This window comes from Ochlerotatus camptorhynchus, unplaced genomic scaffold, assembly GCF_037179485.1.
Source record: "Ochlerotatus camptorhynchus isolate MF236.1 unplaced genomic scaffold, CSIRO-AGI_Acam_v1.1 ptg000767l, whole genome shotgun sequence".
Classification (NCBI taxonomy): Eukaryota; Metazoa; Arthropoda; class Insecta; order Diptera; family Culicidae; genus Ochlerotatus; species Ochlerotatus camptorhynchus.
Window position 1 is genome coordinate 922,492 of NW_027041234.1, and position 23,605 is coordinate 946,096.

The 23,605-nt window shown below is 40.7% G+C and overlaps 1 protein-coding gene across 1 annotated transcript in view; it reads right to left on the reverse strand.

The window, feature by feature from the left end:
- Nucleotides 1-23,605, reverse strand: part of ATP8B (ATPase phospholipid transporting 8B) — a 157,154-nt gene that overhangs the window by 86,001 nt on the left and 47,548 nt on the right. The window contains exon 2 of the mRNA XM_065238338.1: nucleotides 11,046-12,165. Coding sequence (XP_065094410.1) covers nucleotides 11,046-11,079 — 34 coding nt within the window. The 5' untranslated portion in view covers nucleotides 11,080-12,165. The remainder of the gene's footprint in view (nucleotides 1-11,045; nucleotides 12,166-23,605) is intronic.

Here is a 23,605-nt window from a genome sequence, read left to right on the forward strand (position 1 = left end):
ATTTTTTCTCCTGATTATTTGTTCTTATTTATTCATATTTGATAAAACGGCACAAATTTACTAGGGAATCAAATGAGAATTCTTATCTAGGTATTATCTTCCCTTAGAACACATAAAATGAGCGAAGAGTTGCTTAATGCGAAGTTTACCGCCAAGAATAACACTTTAAATTTTAAATTTTCATTGCTTAGTCGAGTGCAGTAGTACCATAGAGGTAACTCTAAGACCAGAAGGTCCCGTAGAAACGTCCTCAACTTTTTGGCGCAACTCTGGTACTCTCTTCGGTCCCAAGCTAATCGATGCACCCCTCAAAACATTGGAGAATCCACAAACCCCTCATTTTATCGGTCAAACTTTCATAGCGAATCAAAACAAACATAGTGTAGTACTGGAATGGGATACGTTAATCGATTTGCTTGGGACCAATAGGCTAGTCAAGTAGTGAGCCAATTTAAAATCGTTAGTTTCGAATTGATTGTTGCTACTACCGTTAGACAACATCGCCGCCACCTTGAAATGCTCAATTTAAAAACTCTTGTAATTCAAAATCTAGTACTACATTTACCCGCTACCAAAAACTTACATAATAAGAGAAACAAAAGCGAACACAATGTAAATAGTGAGCCGGCAGCTCAAAATGTTAGAGTCATACTGTACTGGACATATTTCAGCATGTAAGATGAATAACAAAAAATGAGCTGTGTTTGTTCACATCGACTGATACTGAGTGGTTGCGGTACAAGCACATATCGTCGATAATAGACGATTGTTGTGTATCAGAGAACGCTTGCGCAAAAAGACTAGGGTGGGGAACGGATTCGAAACTCAAATGTCATTAGCCAAATACATCCGTAGACCATAGGTCCACCGTTGTATAATTGGCAATGCACCCGTGTACTGAATGGGAATTGTGGGTTCGAATCCCACCGGTGCCCTTAGATTTTTTCGCAAATTTTCTCACACACATGTCTCTTACCGATGATATGTGCTTACCTCTCAGTATGTTCAAACTTTCCTATAATGTAAATAATGTCACAATATTCTTCTTCTCATCGGTGATGACGTTTATGTTGCTGCTACTCTTGCAACGGGAACAATCTCTGCATCGGAAGGAAGCAAACAAATTTTTGTAATCGGCCGCTTGATGATACCACGAGAAGTCTTCAGGGTCACCACACGAGTCAGCTGATCCTTGCCTGGATGGACATCGACGATGCGGGGTAGAGACCATTTCACTGGATGCTGCATTTCATCGACGACGATTACGAGACGCCCAGGCAGAATAGCATTGTTCGGCTTACCATATTTCGTACATCGCTGCATCTCCTGCAAGTATTCCAGTCTCCAATGATGCCAAAGTAGTGACTCAGCATACTCGAAGGATGCCTAGTGAAATCCGGCTCCGGAACTGCGTGCATCGTTGGCCCAATCAGAAAGTGCGCAGGAGATAAGCACGCCAAATCGTTGGGATCTTCCGATAGAGGCACAAGAGGTCTGCTATTCATCGACGCTTCGATTTGTGTCAGCAGCGGCGCCATTGCTTCGAACGAAAGTCGAGAATTTCACCGCTGACAGTAAAGATGATTTTTGGCAACCTTCACTCCCATAATCCACCAAAGGGAGGCGCTTTTGGTGGACACAAATACCAGTTGATTCCTTCATCGGTGCAGAAGGCATGGATTTCATCAGCTTACTTTTCTCGTTTTAGCAGACGGTGAATTTCCTCCAGGGCATTTTTCGCTCCTTCAAAATACTTGCCGTTCTCGGAGTTGGTCGGCCTCGACGTGACGTAAATCTGCGGAATGCTGCCAGGAAAGCTGGGGTCGCCAAGTCTCCTACCAGCTCTATGTGCACTGCCTTGGTACAAAAGCAGACGAAAATGCAGACGTACGCCTTGGTTGTAGGTGCTCTTTTGTGGATCGGTTTGAGGTACAAAGGTCCCGCAAAATCTACACCGGTGACGCTGTATGGACGGCTGGGTCTGATGCGGTGAACTGGAAGCTGTCCTAGTTGCTGGGTCGTTTCCCATTCGTTGGCCAGATTTTTTCCCGCATGGAGGCCAGTGTGAGTCGGCCGCCACCGTGAATTAGTTGTAGATGGTAGAATTTGGCAAGAAGGCTTGTATAGGGGTGATGATTCGGTAGGAGGATAGGGTGTTTGTTTGCATAGGGCTGCTCTAACAGGTTCAATCTCCCTCCCACTCGAATTATGCCTTCAGGGTCATGAAAGGGGCTTAGTAAGTGAATCGAGAACTTCTTCGAAACGATGTTGCCTTTGCGAAGATCTTTGAGCTCTTTCTTGAAACCATCGGCCTGAACTTCCTTGACGAGAACCGATTGGGCAGCGGTAAGTTCGTCTGCGTACGAATCCTTTCACGACAGTGGCGGACAGAGCGAAGGCAGTAAACGGTTACACGGAATATTGCAGTGTGCGACGAGAATCGGATGAAGTGCGGATTGATAGTAGATTCGGTTCAGGTTACTGCTACGACAAGCTTGCGACGGTTCCAGCGTGCTCCGTGGGTAGCCGATTGTATTGCGGATACACGGATGGCCACACATATTTTCCAAGTGTTGGGTGCAGCCTTGAGCCATTGGAGAGTGACTGTGGAGTCGCACCAAAAGTATGAAGCGGAAATGTCAATTTGCAGTGCCTCGGACATGCTTGGCATACACAGTTTAGGTCACGAACTGCTCATTTGCTAATAACTTTACACAGAGTTGACGAAACATAGTTATTTTTGAAGCAGTAGATAGAATAGAGGTTAAGCTTGTTATAGATACATAAAACAAAATAGATTTTAATTCTAGTAATAAATTGTATTTGTTTTTGCGTTGTAAAAATGAAGTGAGAAGTGCTCGCTGCACATCTCGGACTTTAAGAGTAAACATTCATTGGTGTTGATTCAAATCTTAAGATTTATCTACTTTTTACATATCTATAGTAAGCTATGATCCTAATCTATCGATTACTTTAAAGAAAAACAAATTTCATCAACTGAGTAATAAGTTATTACAAATGAGCAGTTGGTGTGTACAACTGTGTATGCCAAGCATGGCCTCGGATACCTTGACGAAGAGTTTTGTAGCAATAGCGGCGACACAAAGTTCCAATCGGGGAAGGCTGACGCGTTTCAGTGGTGCCACTCGGGATTTCGATGCTAGTAGACAGTGATGCAAAATATCATAACACTCACGTGACACTCGTCTTCGCATCAACCGACTATCGCTGACAGATCGTTTTGTCTCGCAGTGAGAGTTAGAGCCATGGCAAACAACAATCACCAGTAATGGTCGCTGCTCACAAGCAAAACGTTACACACTGCTGATGATGAAAAGCACATCGAAAACAGTGAAGACTTCTGCAGTACGGAAGCTGTTGGGCTCACTCACATTAGCAAGCAAAGCAGCAACTGCTTCAAAACGAGCACAGATATGAGTGTCGTGATTGTCAGGAATGACCAGATCGGTGATGGATCACAACAGAAGACGACATTCACCAGTTGCTTTTTACTTCTTTCGTCAACTTGATGGATGGTCATGGAGAGAGCTTCGACGAGCACATTGATAGGAATGTACAAAGCGTTACTACCATCAGCTGTTTGATGATCGTGATTGTGATAGGTCACAACTCTGCTAGTAGATATACAGCAACATTGTCCTGGGAGTCAACGGATCGAATCTGTGCAGCTGGATGGTAGCATTTGGAAGCAACGCGTAGCGTGGGACCCGGAACTCGGAAAGCTTCGGTAGTTGTTCGGTGTACTTCTCTTAGCGATCGATTCTGGAACCTCGTCGTCCTAGCCAGACGATTGCATCCACAGGAGTTGCATCAGCATTTTGCCACGGATTACGACAGGAGAAACTATTCCGAGGGGGTCGAATAGCTGCGATATCCCAGATAAAATGCTTGGGTCGGTCGAAGAATGGTCTCAAAACGGAACACGTCGAGTTCAGGTTCCCAGTTGATTCCCAATGCCTTGATTGTTTCGTCCTTCGAATTTCAGAGAGGACTGAGTTCCAATTTGGTCAGCAGCTAGTCCTTGCAGCACTTCCATTCCTCAAGCAGAATCCACCCTTCGCAATTAATTCTCCCAATTTGGTCCTCAACTGGATACCCGAGTAAAGTCTGAGATCAAATTGAAATCTAAATTTGATGTTGAGATTTCGCTGATAATGATTACACAGGTTGCTGTCGTTTTAACGGTTAAAATATCAAAATTGATTGCAAAAAAATCTTCCTGTGACTTCACATTGACAACTAGGTATTTCTGCTATCAGTGAGAGCAAACTGAAAACTCAATTTGATATCAATTTTTCCTATTGATAACAAAACAAGTATTCAATATGATGTTATGCTAAGGCAATGCAAACAAACACGCAACAACATATTTTTGAAGAGCAAATGTACAGCAAAATGAAAACAAAATTTGATATCAAATTGGTCAATTGCGTAAACTGAAATCAAACTATGATTTTAGTTAGAAGTTGATATCAAAACTTGATTTCAATTTGCTGTCATTATGATGCTGGACTTTGCTCGGGTAGCCTCTTGAACCGACTGGGCACCTCCGATGCGATCGTCCACGTAGAATCCCTTCCTGAGTGCTGGTCCTCCCAGTGGAAAGTGACTCGTGACTCAGGACCTAGCGGTACATCTTCTCGACGTCACCCACAACCGCTACTGGGAAGGTTCGAAATCGAAAGCAGATATTAAGAACATATATCGTCCTGTACTACAGGGCCTACTAGTAATGCTTCATTCAGTGAGTGCCCCGTAGAAGTCTTGGCGAAAGCATCAAAGACGACACGTACCTTCGTCGTCGCGCTGGCCTCTTTCAGCACTGGGTGGTGGGGCAGGAAACATTCCTTCGACCTGCTTGCATATGCCCTAACTCTAAGTATTCTCGCATGAATTTGCAGTACTCTTCTTTCAGGTGGGCATCTCGGTCAAGCCTGCGTTCAAGAAGTTCGAATCGTCGTAGAGCGGTGGTCTTCGATTCTCCAACTAGCTCGTCGAAGTTGGATTTCCGTGGAAATTCCACTACGTATCGTCCTTCGGTGTTTCTAGTAACCGTGGAGGTGTAGATTTCCTCACATTTCTTCTCTTCCAGTGCCAAGGCAGATCAAGCTGGCAGCTCTTTGATTTCCCAAAAGCGTTCCAAGCTTTCCTCGAGGGACATTAACGAGACGGTCGTAACGGAGCAGCGTGACATTTGGGCCGGATCTTGCGAGTTGTCACTACAGCCGGGAAGTACAACAATGGTTCAATGACAACGGAGTTCAGTTTGTTCCGAAAACCCTCAATCTACCCATTTGTCCCCAGTTCAGGCCCATTGAAAACTACTGGGAAATTATGAAAAGGAAACTGAAGGTAAAATGTTCAGTCATCGAAACGGCAGCTCAGATAAAAAAAATGTGGGATAAAATCGCCAAAACAGTGGACGATACCGTATTGGGGGAAAAGTTCCAGAATTATGAGAATAGGTCATTTGAAAAGATTTTTTGTCGTGTAATAACGTGTAATAAAAAAAAAGTAGAAGGGTCTGTACCTATGGGCACGAATGGGAGCTTGACGTAGGACCGCTAGGGCACGGAAGAAATGTGAAGAAAATTTAGTTATTTTAATTGATCGATCATGTATTATCTTAACTCTTTCCGTTTTTGATTTGTAGGCGTGCCAAATTTGTAGTATTTTTTTTTTGTAGTATTTTTTTTCCCCTGCTTCCAAGTTTGGTTGGAGAGCATTTTGTGTGGTCGTTGAGGGCATGTGGTTCTGAATATGGGCCAACTGGCAGATACATTATATTCTAACTTCGATGGCCGCTTACGCTTGGCGTGTTCAGTATAGGTGAAAGCATCACGGATCACATTCTCCAAAAACACCTTCAGCACATCTCGTAGATCAGACCGGAGACACGTTTGACACCGCCACGGCGAGCCAGACGACTGCTTTTGCTGCTTCTGCTGTCTGCTCACCACGGCGTCCGAAGCGAAAATGAGTTGAGGCTAGACAGCAGCGCTCTTTTATATCTTTTCAGGTTAAAGCAGAATGATGTGCAACCAAGTGGTACTTGATTATGACGCCTGAGTTTGGGAACAACGTTTATTTCATGAAAACAGTGAACAAATTATCACTTTTTATTTGTACTTTGGATAATGCTTGACTTAACCACTTTTTCAATAGTTTCTTGTTGGAAATCATCAGATGGAAGCATTGCGTAGACATATTTCTGATCGATTGGTGATAAAATTATTGAAATTGATCCAGGGGCAGCTGAGCTATTAATGTTCAAAATCTTTCATAATTTTGTTTCATGTTCCATTTTCGTTTCTCACAAAGTGTATCCCAGTATAGAAATTAAAGACGCAGTCCTACGTCAAAAGTGTGTACTTTTAGGGTGAAGCGCAGAGCAAGTGAAGATTTTGAATAACGCTGAATGTTTTTTGGCCCTTCACTATATTGTAATATTGGGTGACATAGAATATTAATGAAATGAATCAGACTTATTGTTCAATTTCTCCCTCACAAAACTTCGGCAGTTATTTTTTTTTATAACTTTTCACTCTAAAAAGAAAATCAAATATAAATTCGTAACTCCGTGACTAGTACAACAATTTCAGTGCAGTTTTATTTTAACCAGGATTTAGACCATTTTAGTTTGCTTTTGAATTAGGGGTGGAAGATTTGTCATCTTTTTCAATTACGCGATAAATTCCGAAAACTTTTTCAGATTTTCGGAAATCAGAATAATTATAAATTTTGCCTCAAATTAACATGTACAATCAAAACGCGATGCGATCAAAACACGAATAATAGTAGGAAAACTACTGGGGGAGGCGTCCTTATCGCAGTTAATTCCAAGCTGAAAGCAGAAGTTATCGAGGACGATTCCTGGAACAGGGTTGAACAAGTGTGGGTGGCTATTCAACTTGGTTATCGTCAATTGCTTCTATGTGCAGTGTACATCCCTCCAGATCGAACCCGTGACTTGGAGCTTATTGACGCACATTGTCGATCCGTCTTGGCCGCTTCAGACAAAGCAGGCTCTTCCGACGAAGTTATTGTTCTTGGCGATTTTAACCTACCGGTCATTGCATGGACTCCAACCCATAGTGGTTCCTTTTGTCCTGATCACGAGCGTTCATCTTTCCACGTAGGAACCATCCAGCTCCTGGACAATAGACTGATGCAAAATTTGAAATTTTCGCTCCACAGTGCTCAAACGGTTCCAAATTGGGCCCTGATTAGCCTCCCAAATTTGAACTCATTTAGTGAGAAACTGACTTGGCACAAACCATTTGAAGTTTATATGGGAATTACTACGGAGAAACCATAATTTAGGTTCATATCTATCTCAAAATTCACCAGTTCACTCTACTTTAGAAAATGATAGCTGAATTTGTTGAAAATTTTCTCAGCTACAAGGCTACAGGCTTTGTCAAAGACCACTTTCGGAGACGAGCCAGCCAACGGCTGAAAGTCTCCTTAATAAAAATAAAAAAAAGACCACTTTTCGATCAAATATAAGGAATAAAAGTTATTAATGATTTAAGTCACTGATGTCTTATGATTATGCTCAATCAACTGTTCAGCAGGCAACATTGGGGTTTATGGCGCGTAGAATAGAGGTCAAAAATCATGGCTACTATGTCACACTGCAGAATACAGTGTTGCCTACAATACAGTTGCTTAATCTTGCCATAAGATTATCAATCTCTAAAAACAATTAATAACTATTTAATTTGACGTTTGGCTGAAAAACGATTTTGTGCAAAGTTGTAGCTGATAAAAATTCCCATAAGAATAGCAATCTAACTTTTTTAAAGTACTATATGTAAAAAGGCTAGAATACAATGAACAAAAAGTTTTGTTTTCGCATAGTAATTTCCATATAAACTTCAAATGGTTTGTGCCAAGTCAGTTTCTCACTAAATGAGTTCAAGTTTTGGGAGGCTAATCAGGGCCCAATTTGGAACCGTTTGAGCATTGTGGAGCGAAAATTTCAAATTTTGCATCAGTCTACTGGACAGTTATAGTACCGCAATTCTGTCACAAATTAATGGCCTGTTGAATGAAAACAACCGCACCCTGGATCTCTGCTTTGTGAGTGCTCGTGATACAGCTCCTTGCCTCTCAACGGCACCCGAATCTTTAGTCAAGGAAGTTAGTTATCGTGATCGAAAATAATATTGTTCATGATTTCACCAGCACTCCAAACGCTGTGTCATATGACTTCCGTAGAGCTGACCATCGCAGTATCGTCCAAGTGCTGTCTAACCTAGATTGGGAGCATATTCTAGATCCTGTAGACGTCAACATTGCTGCAAAAACCTTTTCTCACGTCTTGACAACATCTTCGCTCGTTGAAAAGAACTAAGAAGGCTGCTCTCAGAAGATTTACTAAACTCAGAACACTGCCGCTGAAATGCTACTATGTCAGACTCAACCACGAATATAAGCGGTTAAGTCGTCTCTGTTTTCAACGCTATCAAAGGAGGATTCAACGGCGGCTAAAATCACACTCGAAATCCTTCTGGAACTTCGTAAATGAGCAACGCAGGAAAGTCGGCTTACCCTCTTCCATGATTTTTAATGGTGAAACTGCTGGCAATCAACAAGACATTTGCAACCTGTTCTCAGCCAAATTTGCTAGTGTGTTTGAAGACGAGCAACTCTCCGCTAATATCATTACTTCCGCGGCCCATAATGTTCCTTTGATCAACCAAACGCTCAGCATGGCCGAAGCCACTACAGATACGATTTCTAGAGCAGCATCTAAACTTAAGACTTCAACTAAGGCTGGACCCGATGGTGTTCCGTCGATTATTCTTAAAAAGAACATCACTTGTCTTTTAGATCCACTGCGCCGCATATTCCAGCTCTCTCTTTCTAGCAGTATCTTTCCGTCTTGCTGGAAGCCTGCGGATATGTTTCCTGTTCATAAAAAGGAAAGCAAACGCGACGTAAGCAACTACCGGGGAATCACGTCGCTGAGTGTTGTATCAAAACTTTTTGAATTGCTAAATGCTCATTGCAAGCAATATCTAAGTACAGATCAACACGGTTCATAACTGGGCGTTCCACAACTACGAACCTGCTGTGCCTAACGTCTTACATCACAGACAGTTTTATTGCTCAGACCCAAACGGACGTTATCTATACAGATCTTACGGCAGCCTTCGATAAGCTGAACCACGAAATTGCGATCGCTAAGCTTGATAGGCTAGGGATCGGTGGAAATCTTTTGAGATGGTTTCGTCCATACCTCACGGAGCGCCAATTGACAGTAACTTAGGGTACTTGTCGCTCAGCAAGCTTCTGCGCAAAGTCCGGTATACATCAGGGTAGCCATCTGGAACCATTGGTATTTCTCCTTTACTTCGACGACGTTCACCATGTTATCACAGAGCCACGATTATCGTTTGCAGACGATCTGAAAGTTTTTCTGCGCATCCACTCACTCGCCGACTGCCGTTCTCTCCAAAATCAGATTGACATCTTTGCTGACTGGTGTAGTCTAAACCGACTGGCGGTCAACCCAGCTAAGTGTACAGTTATTACTTTCTCACGCAAGAAAAAACCGATTATTGTCAACTACAAACTAGGCACGACTATCGAACGGGTGCATTGCGTTAAAGACTTAGGGGTTTTTCTAGACTCAAAGCTGACATACTCACACCATATATCGTATGTCGTCGACAAAGCGTCCTGAACGCTTGGCTTTGTCTTCAAGATTACTAAGAACTTCACAGACATTTACTGCTTGAAATCGCTCTATTGCTCTCTCGTACGATTTACGTTGGAATACTGCTCTGCAGTCTGGAGCCCGAACTACAATAATGGGGCCGAGCCAATTGAACGACGTTTTCTTCGCTTCGCGCTCCGTAAGCTGCCTTGGAGATACCCACTTCGTCTTCGTCACAGCTACGAGAATCGCTGCCAATTGATCGATGTCGAGCCCTTACGTATCCGAAGAGATGCTTTCAGAGCCTTAACCGTCGCGGATACTCTGCAAGGAAGAATCGACTGCGAAGCAATTCTACAACAAGTGAACATTAATGTTCAACCTCGATCACTACGCAACAGTCTTATGCTGAGACTTCCACTTCTTCGAACTAATTATAGCTTAGGGAGCGCTATTTACGGCTTGCAGCGAGTGTTCAACCGAGTAGCGTCGATGTTCGATTTCCACTTGACACGGAATATGCGTCGCCGAAGATTCTCTGCCATTTTTGCTGACCGAAGGCGCTTGATGCCCAACAGCTAAGTGTAAAATTTAAGACTTATAAATTTTTAGTAACTTGACAATCCTTTCCTAGTTATTTTCGTTTGTAATTGTAGTAACTGTAGTATATGTAGTCTGTATGATGTGTACTTTTTTTACAACACATCATTGGGACTATTTCTAGTCTGTTGATGCAAACATAACATATAAACAAAATAAACAAATAACACCATTTTCGCACTAATTGGAATCCAATTCTTAGTTTCATGGTATTCAAAAAACCTCACGGTGAGGTCCATAGATTTCGTGAAATCACGATTTATTCCATACAGTAATGCAACGAACTTGTAGAATTACCAACATTGAATTCAATAAGGACAATCCTCCGGATAGATGGGAAAGTTTTTTCTGTTACATTCAATCGTTTACACTTCAACCTGATCAGTCTATGTACTTACTTGAAGAAAATTCTAAACTGACACTTAATCACCGCTCTAAAGGTTGCAGAAACCAATTAAACCGAATCTTACATCTGGTTGGAAAAGTCACTGTTTTCATCAGCTCCCTGTTTTTACCCCTGAACCAAGCGACCTTCCGGAAATAGCCTCCATCAATCAGCGCATCCATTGAAAGCAACACAGAGACGACAGGTTACTCTTTTCAACTATCATGTGCGGTAGACTGTAGAGAAGCCTTGAACATGAACAATGTCCATACCTTGCAATCTAATTCAAAATGACACACCACGAAGACAAGAACACAACCACAGCAGAATGAAAATAAACAATTGATTTTGTTTCTACTTCCTGTTACTTACGTTGTTTATCCGCTGGCTGGTTGTTTTTGCCCATATTGGCTCGTAAATCTATCGACAGCGTGCCCGCGCTCGTTGCTTTCTCCTATGCACTTGGTACAACTTATTGACTCGTATCACTCGCCGGCGGTTGGCACCTTGGTTGATTCGATTTCCGTTTTCTTCTACCCGGCTATTGCTTGCAGCTATATCCTACTTATGTTGATTCGTTGGTTGTAGTATTGTAATCCTAACGTTGACTTATTCGTCCACTAAAGCTGAAGGAGAAATTTGGCCCCAATTTGCTTGCACTGACGGTAAGCACTTACTAATACTAGAACGGCTAAACTATGTATGAAGTGACTTGTTTCGTTTTCCCTCGGAATGCCACTATTCAACAACAGGAAAAAGAAAAGAACAGCGGCTCTTCGGACTAAGGACACTTGCAAAGACACTTTTTGTACAGAAATACGTGGGATAGAAGTTTTCCTTTTCGGTGGTGGAACTTTTTTACATTCACTACTGGTACTTATACTACACTTCTAATAACGATTGGAACCGAACACGCTGCTTCAGCCGTAATTGGCAGTTGTCATGCGATTTTGTTTAAATTATCATTTTTCCACACTTTTGAACTTTATGCTTATTTGTTTTAAACCCATCGGATGGACACTAAAGCTTATACAATACTTATGCACTAGCTGAGGTGCACTGATACTTCTCTCGTGGATCACAACGTACTTTGGCAACGAAGGACTTTTTCCTCTTCATTTTATTTTTATTTTCGCACTGGTTAGATTTTCCTCAATAGGCTTTCCGTGTATGTGGCACTAATTTTCACCCGCGTTGGGGGCGTATTCTCCTTCTTCTCTTATTTCACTAAAACACACTTTCCGGCACGGAATAGCCCCACTGAGATTGCACTTTGCTTCTTTTGGAATGGTCGACTTGAAACGAATAAAAAAAAAATGAACTCTTTTCCTGTTTCCGGTTCCGGTGGAAGGGTTATTGCTCATCGGAGGATTGCCAGCGGCAGGTTGGCCTCGATTTTATTGGTGGGACCCACAGCCAGTGCTCGAACGGTGGTACGGATCGCGGTACCAAGCACCCTTCCATTAGAAGTGTCAGTGGGCGAATGCGAATCCTGCAAGTGTACAAGACGGAGAAACGAATCAGAAATGCGAGCATACGAGTGTGACGAGTGATGAGAATATTCCCCACGTTGACCACCACGGTGTGGATGTAGGTGTGTGCGATAAATAGCAGGAAACGTAAGTGTAGGGGCGTAAAAGCGAAAGGACCTTACGGTCGTCGGCGGGTGCAGCAAGCGCCGTGCCGGTGGGCGGTGGTCACCGTTCGGCAGGATATGAGAAATGTGGTGGGATTGGTTGATGTGCGGGAGGATCAATTATTGCCGGTGGTAACAGGGATGAGTGGAAGCATTGGATCGGTTGGTTTATCTTGACAGAATATGGGTTAAACGAACCTATAGTAGCATTTTAAATGTTTCTGAATTGCTGACGTTTTCAAGAACCAGTCAATGATTTACAAGACGGATTTTTTTCATCTTCGACGAAATTCATAGTAGCACGTCCGAAAGCATTCGACCCATGCTGTTAACTACCCTCCATTAACGAACCGCACCCAAACCTGGTAGCCTGCTTTCCCTGAACCCCAGTGGTGTATATCTTTCCGGTACAGTCACACGGCTCATGATGATGATGATGGCAGGTTGTCGTTTCCCGGTACGAGAGGCGTAGTGAGAAAATCAGCTGGTGTCCGATTGTTTTTCACTAGCACTACACAGCCCGCACTTCAGGGAAACCAAAGACATTGTCTAGCACTTGGAATTATAGCCGCGATAGAGGTATGTATATATATACCGGTAACTGAATTATTAAACGTTTTAATTCTATTTGAACTGGAAGGTTTTTCAATAACTCATCGTACCCAGGATTTACACGCGATGAAGACGACTCCAGCGACGACGACGACGACGACGACGACGACGACGACGACGACGACGACGAAGACGACAGTCAGTGCAACCTTGAACCAAGTGAAACGGATCCAGCAAAAACATGTGGTTCCGTTCGATATTAGTCACCTACAGTCAAGATGTGGGGGCTACGGCTACTTAGCCGGTGTCAATTGGAGGAAAAATATGTGTGACCTGCTATTTATTGGCTTTCGATGTAGTGAGCTTTCTGCTTAAGGATTGTAAATATTTCAGTGTTTCTGACTGGTGGAACTGTAGAGGTTGATTGTTGATTTTCTCACTCCACGCGAACGGATCTTGATAGCAATTGGGTAAATGTTTACAAGTACGTGACATAATTGCGCGGTGTTGTACACTTGATGATTCATTCAAAATCGGTGTATGGATAAGTGAATAATCGGAGTGTGGTGGAATTCATTGCTTGAGGCCCTGGTAAATAGTTTAGTTTTATGTTTTTACTATAGTCACTTCACAAGTAACAATTTTGGTTAACAGTCATAAAATTTCCCAAGATGTTCATCGCTCTCTCATTTAATGATTGGTATAAATTTGTGTTAGTTGGTATTGTAGCTCTACCAGTGCAGTTGTTTGAATGTTCAAAATCGTAGACTTTTTAATTTACTCTTCAGTGGTTTTTTTTTCCCTACCTCACAACATTTACATTTTAGCAGGGAAAACAATTTTATGCAAGGGAAAACATTCTATGATTTATTTATGACTGTCTTGAAAATGGTTGATTGAAATTGATATCTTATTTTATCAAAATTAAATAAAAAATAGACTTATGTAAAACCTTATGCGGGGCGACATTGGGCCAAAACATAAATTTGGTTAAAATATCTTAAAGTATAGAAATGTAACGTAGCTATTAGGAGTACATTTGGTTATGATCACAATGTACTTGCTTTGTATGGTTAAGGATCGCGTGTAGTGCTCGTCTATCCACATACAAGTGTGTTCAAACTTTTTGTTGCCTATGGACATTTTTAAAATTTAAAATATTTATGACACTTAACTTTACAGCACTATTTAAATAAAACAGCTGGTTAATGTTATCTACACTTTACTTCAGGAGTTCACGGAACATATTATAGGCAAGATTTTCTCATTTCTGTATAGTCAAGATATTTGCATTAATAAACATTTTTCAATTTTGGCCCAGTGTCACCCCGTCTCACGGTTGATATACCAATAATGCTAAAGAATTATGATAAGTCTTGGTGCAAAACTTCACCGCAGCTGGCATTAAACAATAAAACTTTCTAGTTCTACAATATAGAGTGTGGTGTCTACAGCTAACTTATGGATATTTTTAACACAAACAAATTAGCTCAAAATTGAAAATCTCTAAATGTCTTAGTTTTTGATATACTGGCGTTTATTAAAGGGTGAGTCGATAATTATTGCGACACTTTCAAAGTTGCGTAACTTTTTTTTTATACTTGACCGAAATTAACCAAAATTTGCTCAATTTATCTTTAGAGTGCATTGTTTGCATCCGCTCAGTTGTCAGTGAGATTCCGGTCGAGATCAAAGAAAATCAACAAACCGTTCGCGAAAGGATTTTGTTCACCCACATGCAAAATCCTGGGTTGTCGCATCGCGCCTTGGGAATCTGATGAATATACATCGTTTGACCGTCTCAAGGGTCCTCCAAAGGTTTCGAGAACGGATGACAGTGGATCACAAGCCAGGAGCAGAACGAAAACCGAAAACAACGCGCACAAAACCGACAGAGCACTGATTGCTCATTTCGAGCGGATTCCGAACATTCGCGGGACTTGGGCAAAAAACTTGATGTTTCGCAAAATTTCGTCCAGAGGGCCAAGAAACGATCCGGATTGAACACGTACAAGGTGCAGAACATCCCAAATTGGGACGAACACCAGCCTAGTGTTTCCAAAAACGCGTGCCTGGAAACTCTACACGAAGCTGCTAATGAAATACCTGTGCTGCGTCATTGATAATGAGACCTACATCAAAGCAGTGTAGGCAGGCCAGTGACAAGGCCTATACTAAAGAGCCTGAATTTGTAAAGAAGCGACATCTTATCCATTTGACAGGTCTTCTGCTCGATTGGAATGACTTTTTCTATAACTTTGACAGACAATCGATTGTTCCAATTTTGACATGTCGTCTCTTTATAAATTCAGGCTCTTTAGCCTATACCAACAGCCGCGTTTGACAGTAGGCAGCATTATAGTCGCTATATTCATAGTCTGGCGGATAGCATTTCGATCTATCAAAAAGCGGAACCAATTCAATATATTCTAGACCAACAATTGAAAAGGTACTATCAACTTTTATAAACAAAACGTTGATTATTCTTTCCTCGCCAATCCAACTTATTATAAAACTTACCTAAACCCAAAAATGGTGTTAGTTTGTGTAGGCGAGCCTTGAGTCACGAGAAAAGGGTTTCCGAAGTTTTGTTTGCAATAGCTGATGTGCTCTTTTGTGTTGTTGGTCGTGATTTGCTCGATTTTTTCCGCTATTTGACAGCTCAATTGGTTCCCGAGATTCTATCCGCCAGACTATAGCGACTATAGGCAGCATGTCCCGGGCTCAAATAATTTATTTTACTGTGCTGGGCCCGCTGTCACGGTATAACATGTTGCCTATGCGCCTGCCACTGGGCTGAGTGTAGGGTTGCAAATGAGAAACTCAGCAAATAGGCAAAATTATTCTTTGTTATGCCGTTAAGAACCATTGCCATTCAAAATAGTTGTTTTCTCCATACATTTTCGGAGAGAGGACTATATTAGAACCATTTTACTTATGGTTTGAGAACTTTAATGGTAATGGTTATGGTAGTCAGAAAGATCCATTAATAGTTTTGTATTATCGGTCAACTTTACGTGGAATATATCGCGAATTGGTAATTAGTCATTTACAGGCAACCTATTCGCGATATATTCCACATAAAGTTGATCGATGTTACAAAACCATCTGTGAACCTTACCGAGTACCATAACCATTACCATAAAAGTTCTCAAATCATAAATAAAATGGTTCCAAAAATGTATGGAGAAAACAATAATTTGGAATGGTAATGGTTCTTAACAATCCATTATTTGTAAGGTTCACTTCCAAAGAACCATAATGCATAAGGCTAAAACTTTATCACACAAACGTTCATGTAAAGTTCCATAGCCGTTTCAGTTAAAGTTTAGACAATTTTTAACCGTTTTCGGTAAGGTCAAGTTATGGTTCACATTTATGCGGGAAAGCAAATTATTAAACTAGCCGAATACCGGTTGAGTGTACGATGCACTTTGATACAAATCAGAAACACGTAACAGTACAATTATGATACGTTTATGGTTTACAGTTTGAATGACAGAAACAAATTTGAACTTTGTATTTCCATATTATTTAAGTTTGGTTATTAGCAGCATTGGCTTTTGCAAGGCCTCCATGCTTTTTGTAACGGTAGTAACAGTCTTTAAACCATTCTATATGCTCGAGTATTGAACGTCTGAAAGTGAGGGTAACAATAACAAACCAACATTTTTGGCTGGAGCAAAAGTAAGGATCCATGTAAATATTTAAAAAAATGAATAGGAGAAATGACTCTTATGTTGGCCTATGGATCTAAGATTGGGCCCATCGCTGCTATTTATCAATTTTATCTAGATGATCGCGTCATTGGGACCGTACTAATGGATTATTTTTGGTCGCTATTGAAAATTTGTATGGGCCCAAATTAGGGGCATGTAGGCCAACATTACATCCATTTCCCCTATATGTTTGAAAGCAGTCGTGTTTATTTTAATAGCCCCTTCAAGCTACCACAAAGCGTCATTGATGGAATCTCTTGTACTTCTGAATCTTATTATTATTATTATTATTTAGCTTTATTAAGGGGGTATTCCCAATCTTTTGCCTTTTTTCGGCCTGTTTTTCTATTAATTTTTTTTCAAGGAAAATGAATAGTAATGCGCCTAACCCTTTGGGATTCTTGTTTTTTAAACATTAAAGTTTACAAATAAATTTTTTTCGACATAAAAAAAGACATTATTGACGTCACAAAATGGCGGCAAACAGACCCTGTTCGCCGCAAACGCCTGGACGGGCGAAGACTTTTCTCTGGAACGGCTTCATCTGAAACAGATTTCGTGATGAAATTAATAATCTGCATAAGATTCTCTGGAGCTTCTCCCGTTGGCAGCAAAAAATCTTGCAAATTAACAAAATGGCGGCCATATAAAAAAACAGGCGATTTTTAGCCCGCTTTTTTGCAGCTTTAAGGTGCTTCAAACAATGTTAAATGTTAATATTTTTGGCTGAAAGTGGGAGAAGCTCCAAAGAATTTAATAAGGAACAAAATGCGCAAAGATTCAAGTCAATATCTCTTATAGTTTCTGAGAAAAATCTTCGCCCGATAAAAAAATGTGGTTTCGAGAAAAACGCGTTTAAAGTTTTGACTTTAGTTAAAACCATTTGGGGGTTCTTACCATTAGTCAGCTATGCCTGGACACCAAATTCGCTGATCGGAAAACGGCTTGGGGGGATGAAAGTATATAGTCTAAAGTACAAAAAAAAACGTGAAAAAAAAAATTTGATTTTTTGAAAAAAAAGATTGGGAATACTTAAGGAGGCTTTCAGCCTTGGGCTGGTTCGCCTCCAAAGACTTCTGAATCTTCCCGTTGTTGAAGAAAGACTTTGCAACCCACATGAAATTACGTGAAGATGACACAGGAGATGCAGCGATCATTGTGCAACAGGCAACTCAAACAACTCTGACAAGAGTTGTGAAAATGGTATCGGCTCTACAACAATCATCTAAAAATGACTGATCGCGCACGATAGGACCGTACTGCGTTGTGATCAGTATAAGATTAAATTAAAAGACGACCGAATATTCTACCGACAAGGTGGTTTCTAGACGATTGCATATATTTCACACATGATACAATAAACGTACAAACACAATACGGTATAGCAGGCATTACAATTTCAACAATAGTACGAATAAAGGAGTGGCGCGTTGCCCAAACAATGACTTTGTTTCAGCAGTTTCCGAAATGTTTGCAGTAGTGAATCCAAGGAATCTTTCGGAGCACACGTGCTCCTGCGTGCATGCTGGAAAAGTTCAGTGATGATGATTTGTTAAAAATGACTTTGACGATTAAGTGAGGATTTAGCGGCGCCGGTGGTGTAGTGGTAGGTGTGACTGCCACTCACTCAAAAGGGCCTGCGTTCAATCCCAGACGGTGCCATCTGGACTTTTCAGGCATAAAATCTCTGATCACGGCAAGAGAATAAAACCGGTGGTTACCGGTCCATGAGTTGATGGGTCGATAGGTAGGGTCCAGGTGTGGAAGCTGCCTCCCTAGCGTCGGTAGCATTGGTTCTCAGTACGGAAAACAAGATCGACGGAAAACAAATCAAGGGAAAAAAAGTGGGGATTTGACGGAACAACTGGATTCAGTGCACATAAGCAAGCATTCACGATGGACTAAAATCTGACGCAAAGGTATTCGTTACATCCATTGTGCCTGGGAAAATGGAATCTAATGGGAACAGAGAATACATGTCCCTCCTCAACTCGGTACCGTCGATCGCTTCGGATTTATTTTTTCTACCAAATCTGATTTATTTATAGATTTCTCATAAAACGCTCTACAATTTTAATTGTAGCTTTATTTGATCCGAAGATATTGATAAAAGAAAGTAGTTCTTTCTTGAAAATCACGAAAAATAGAAAATGCTCCCCTGGACCAACTTCAATCGAGACAACAATTTGGATTCTGGGGCGACCCCGGTGTAGTGGTTAGCATCCATACCTCTCACGCCAAAGTCACGAGTTCAAATCTCACCCCCGGACAAGTCACGAATAACCCAAGAGCGTTATATTGACTTTAATAATAATAAAAAAAATAGTTTCATAAAAGTTAAACCAAAATAAACGGTCCAAATTGGAAAAGGTTAATTTCACGTGCCTCGGACACTTGGTTCGGAATGACCCATATATAGAGCTATAGAATCATAGAAAAAATTAATTTCATGGCTACTGTGAGGATGATTTCCTATGGGATTGTTGTTCTATAACTCGATAATTATACAGAGCGATGGTCCCTTCAATATCGAGCTGCAAAGAGTTCACAGTACTACTCTCGTCGCCCTATCATCGAGGCTAGAAAATTAAAAAAAATAGTGTAATTTACCAGTTTGCAAGGTCGCCTCGAATTATATCCCAAAAATCCCAAAGCATTTGATTTTATTCAATTGTGTGCCCTCACTGAAGTTCACCCTGGTTCCAATAGATTGTGTTTAAGCAACATATCTATTATGACACATAACAGCCATTCTATAGCAAAACGATACAGTGGTTCTCAGAATTTCGTAAAAAATTGTAGTTTTGTTACTTATCGCAAAAAATTTTAGACACATAATATTTTATTTTGTCATTAGGGTGACCATTTAAGAAGCAAAACTACAATTTTCACGAAATTCTGATGAAGTAAGTCGACCACAGACTGTATACATTAAGGTGGGTCAGGTTTGTATGGCAGATCACAACCACCTGTTCCCAACTGTTCTTCCGATGTATTGAGGCACCAACAATCTGGATTTGCGGTATAATTTTAAATTTTGTATGAAAACCGAAACGAACCTATTCATTTGCTTACCAAACATTCAAATGTTGTCCAAATATCATCAAATCTCAGAAATAGATTGTAGATACTACGCGAACCAACTTGATCGAAAAAAGTTATTATTATATTAATTTTGACCTATTGCTCCGTGCATACCTACAGCCATTTATATAAGCTTGTAAATACGTGTGGTCTTTTTGTGCAAAGATCAAATCGATTTGCAATCTTCGTCAAAGTTGTTTCGTAAGCTATTCTCAATCTAAGTCCGAGATTTGGTGAAATTTTAGCAATATTTGGAATTTTGGTATGCAAATTAATAGGATCTGTTTCCCATATAAAATCTGTTTTATTCTGTTTCCCATATAAAACTTAAAATTCCCCCGCAAATCGTGATTCTTACCAAATTCGTTTAAAACGCATTAAAAAAGCAGTGGTGAACAAGGGGTTATGAAGTTAACCCACCCCTGGTGCAACATATTTGGTATCTGTTATATTGCTGCTATCTAGAAGTATTCAAAGTCCCATAAAATGAGTAATTTCTTGCCCCATTTCGTCGTAATACGGCTCTCAATCAGCCGAAACGACCGGTAATAAAGCACATCATGTGCTGCGGGAGGCAGTTTTTAACTTCCCGTCCGGTCGAAGATAATTTAGGCTTGGAATTAACCTTGGCCAACCCAATGAAACTGCCCTGCAGAATTAAAAAAAAAAAATGGATTTTAAATTGATAAACAAATCAAATCAATGTGTGACCTTTTTGCTGAGTTTGATTTTTTTCGATTTTCGATGCCAATTGGAATCCCACATTCAACTGGCAAGGTCACGCCACCAGTAACATATCTGCAGGACACGTAAGCGTTGAAGCACCCCACAAAGTTGCGGATGAATAATAAATCCCACCGGCCACGATAATCCGCTGACCACACCTCGAAATAGGTTTCCTTCGCGCGAATATCAAATCGTTTCGACAAGTGGATTTGCAAAGCTCCTGAATAATTAAGCACCCGGGGCAGGCGCACGTTCTCTTTTTCAACCTTCAACTTGATGGTACCCGGGCTCGCCGACGCAAACTTGGCAAAAAAAATCAATCGTGTACCTGACCCATGTTCTGCCAATAATGGTTTACCAGCTACTTACAGTGGTAGCTGCTTGTAGCACCCCACCACCGATGGACTCAAATTATTCAACTGATGCAAATTTCACCCGTCAAACTACACTTGCTTCCATTTCCCACGATTAACGAAACCTGAGCTTCTCTTGCTAATCCTAGCCAGTAGTTGTATCACCACCATCACCTCCACCGTCGTGCTCCAGCAGGGGCAGCAGGGTGGCATGCAGTTACCTACGAGGAAGTTGGTCACGTGGCGGTCAGTTTAGCGGGCTCCTTTGGACGATCGTAGGGCCACCACGTCAGAAGGGGCGGAAGTGTGGGGCGGAGGCATACGAGAGCTGTAATTGAAGCCTTTTTACTATCGCTACTCCACCTTTTTAATATTCCCCTGAATCTCATTGAATATTTTATGCTGCGGCTGCTGCTAGTCGCTTTCGCTCTCATCGGTTCGATTACAACAAAGTGGAGTTGGTAGTGTGGTAGAATGAAGCAAACGGAAGTGGAAAGTGGAATATTGATAGCGATTATTTGAAGAAGAATTGAAATTGAGAGCCCGGCTTCGCGGTGTCAATGATTGGAGGAAATTGATAGTTAAGAAGAGATACTCGATTAGATCCCAATAGCGGACGTTGAGTGTAATAGTCACACTCGTGAGTCACCGTAGTAGAAAATCATGGTTGATCATTATTTGATGACTGTTGAGATTGTTGGCTTGATTGGACTTAATTGGACGGTCCTGCCGGTGGTGGTGGTAGTAGTAATTGTATTCAAGCAGTAAATTTGTATGTCTGTATTACGGAAGGACTTTTTTGGCTTTCAGACGACCATCTTGGTTCATGGTGTGCTACTGGAACTGATGCTTGTTTGGAACTAATTCTTCTTTTGAGCATATCCACAGTTATAAATTGTATGTTAAAGCGTGGTTAGAAGTAAATGTAGACTTTTTGTGCATTCGACCTTTTGTTCATTCGACCTTTAGTTCCTTCAACCTTTTGTCCCTTTGACCTTTGGTACATTTCAACCTTTTGTAAATTTCTACATTTTGTACATTTCGATCTTTTGTTCCTTTGTCAAGCAACGTAACATCATTTGATTTTCGCTAATGTATGTTTAACGTGACACTGCAATTAACCATTTTATTTTTCCTTTTCAGGAGAGAAAATTACATTACTTGTTGATATATTTATTTGTATACTTGTAAATACTTATTTAATCAGATTCGGAGCATAAGTGATGAGGGAGCTTATTGTGTTCGTGAGTCCTCTGTTTGGGCTGGATTTACTGATTTAAATCTATAATGTTTATTTTTTAAGCTGTTCGATGATGGAACATTTTTAGATTAATATTATAATGATTCACTTTATTCAGCCTTCCTTCAGCAAAATACAAAAACATTGTATTGCATGATAACAATTGCATGAAAAAAGAGATGAACTAGCCCCAGGCTAAAAATCTCTAAAATAAAGATTAAAAAAAAAAAAAAAAAAAATTGCATGAAAACTGTTAACTGTCCAAATAACTTCGATTTTCTGACTCAATAGTTATTAAAGTTTACCAATATTTTTAAAAGCATTCCGTATTGCGTTAAGCCATTCCATGGTGCATAATAAAGTGTTTGTTTCAAAATCTCAAAAGTTGAAATCAGTTGAATGTATTGAGGGTAACTAAAATCGAGCTCATTTGTATTTTGTAATACTTGTTTATTTTACATTCTTTATATTTTATGTATTGCATGACTAGTGAATTACTTTTAATTCACATATTTAAAATCTCATTATAACTATAATTTTCATTTATGGAAAAAGTTGTCCTGCAGATCCTGAAGAACAAGCAGGTGTATCAAATAGCATATCAAATTTATAAATATTAACCTTTTATTTGGGTGAGATCATTCCTTTTTATTAATTTATACAGTAACCCCTCCCTATCGTTAGAACGTCAATTCAGCTTATCGTTTACCAAAACGAACCCTGCTGCAAACCCTACCCTCTTAACCAACATCCCAGTGATTCCTTGTGGAAGTGCAGAGGATTTCTCGGCTTCCATCAAAGCGAGTGTCACGTCAACACATTCCTATCCCTTCCTTTCTTGACCTGTGTTCGGTTGCGGTCGGCGCTGGTATTGCCTAGTTTGAGGTCACCCGTTTTCATACATTGAGAATGATTGCTAGCTCCCTAAGGGCCTCCTTTAGCTCAGTCGGTAAAGGCGCAGCTACAAAGCAAGACCATGCTGGAGGTGGCTGGGTTCAATTCCCGGTCCGGTCTAGGAATTTTTCGGGTTGGAAAATTTCTCGACTTCCCTGGGCATAGAAGTATGATTGGACTTGCCACACAATTATACCGATGCAAAATTGGTACAGGCATCGAAAGCTCTCAATTAATAACTGTGGAAGTGCATCTAGAACACTAAATTGAGAGCACGCAATAAGCTAATATGAGATAAGCAATTGGCTTGAAATTCGAAGAAGAATTAATTAATTAATTTAGCTTTATTTAGGAGGCTTTCAGCCTTAGGCTGGTTCGCCTCCGAATTCGAAGAAGAAGAAGAAGAAGATGATTGCTAGTCCTAGGCATCGTCTATTGGTTTTCTGTGTAATTACAGCTGATCTGGCAATAACAGAGTAGCAACCGTGGGCGGTCAATCATGCTCATGCTCAGGCATTTCGATCTCTTGTTCCTTTGTCCAGTTTTCCATTTCGAGCTTTTGTCCCTTTGAATTTAATTCGATCATTTGTCTATTCGTCCTTTTGACCAATTAGATCTTTTGTCCCTTTGACCTGATGTACATTTCGACCTTTTTCCCTTCAATCTTTTATTCATTTCGAGCATTGAATTCGCTTAGATTTTAATTCGACCTTCTGTCACTTCGACCT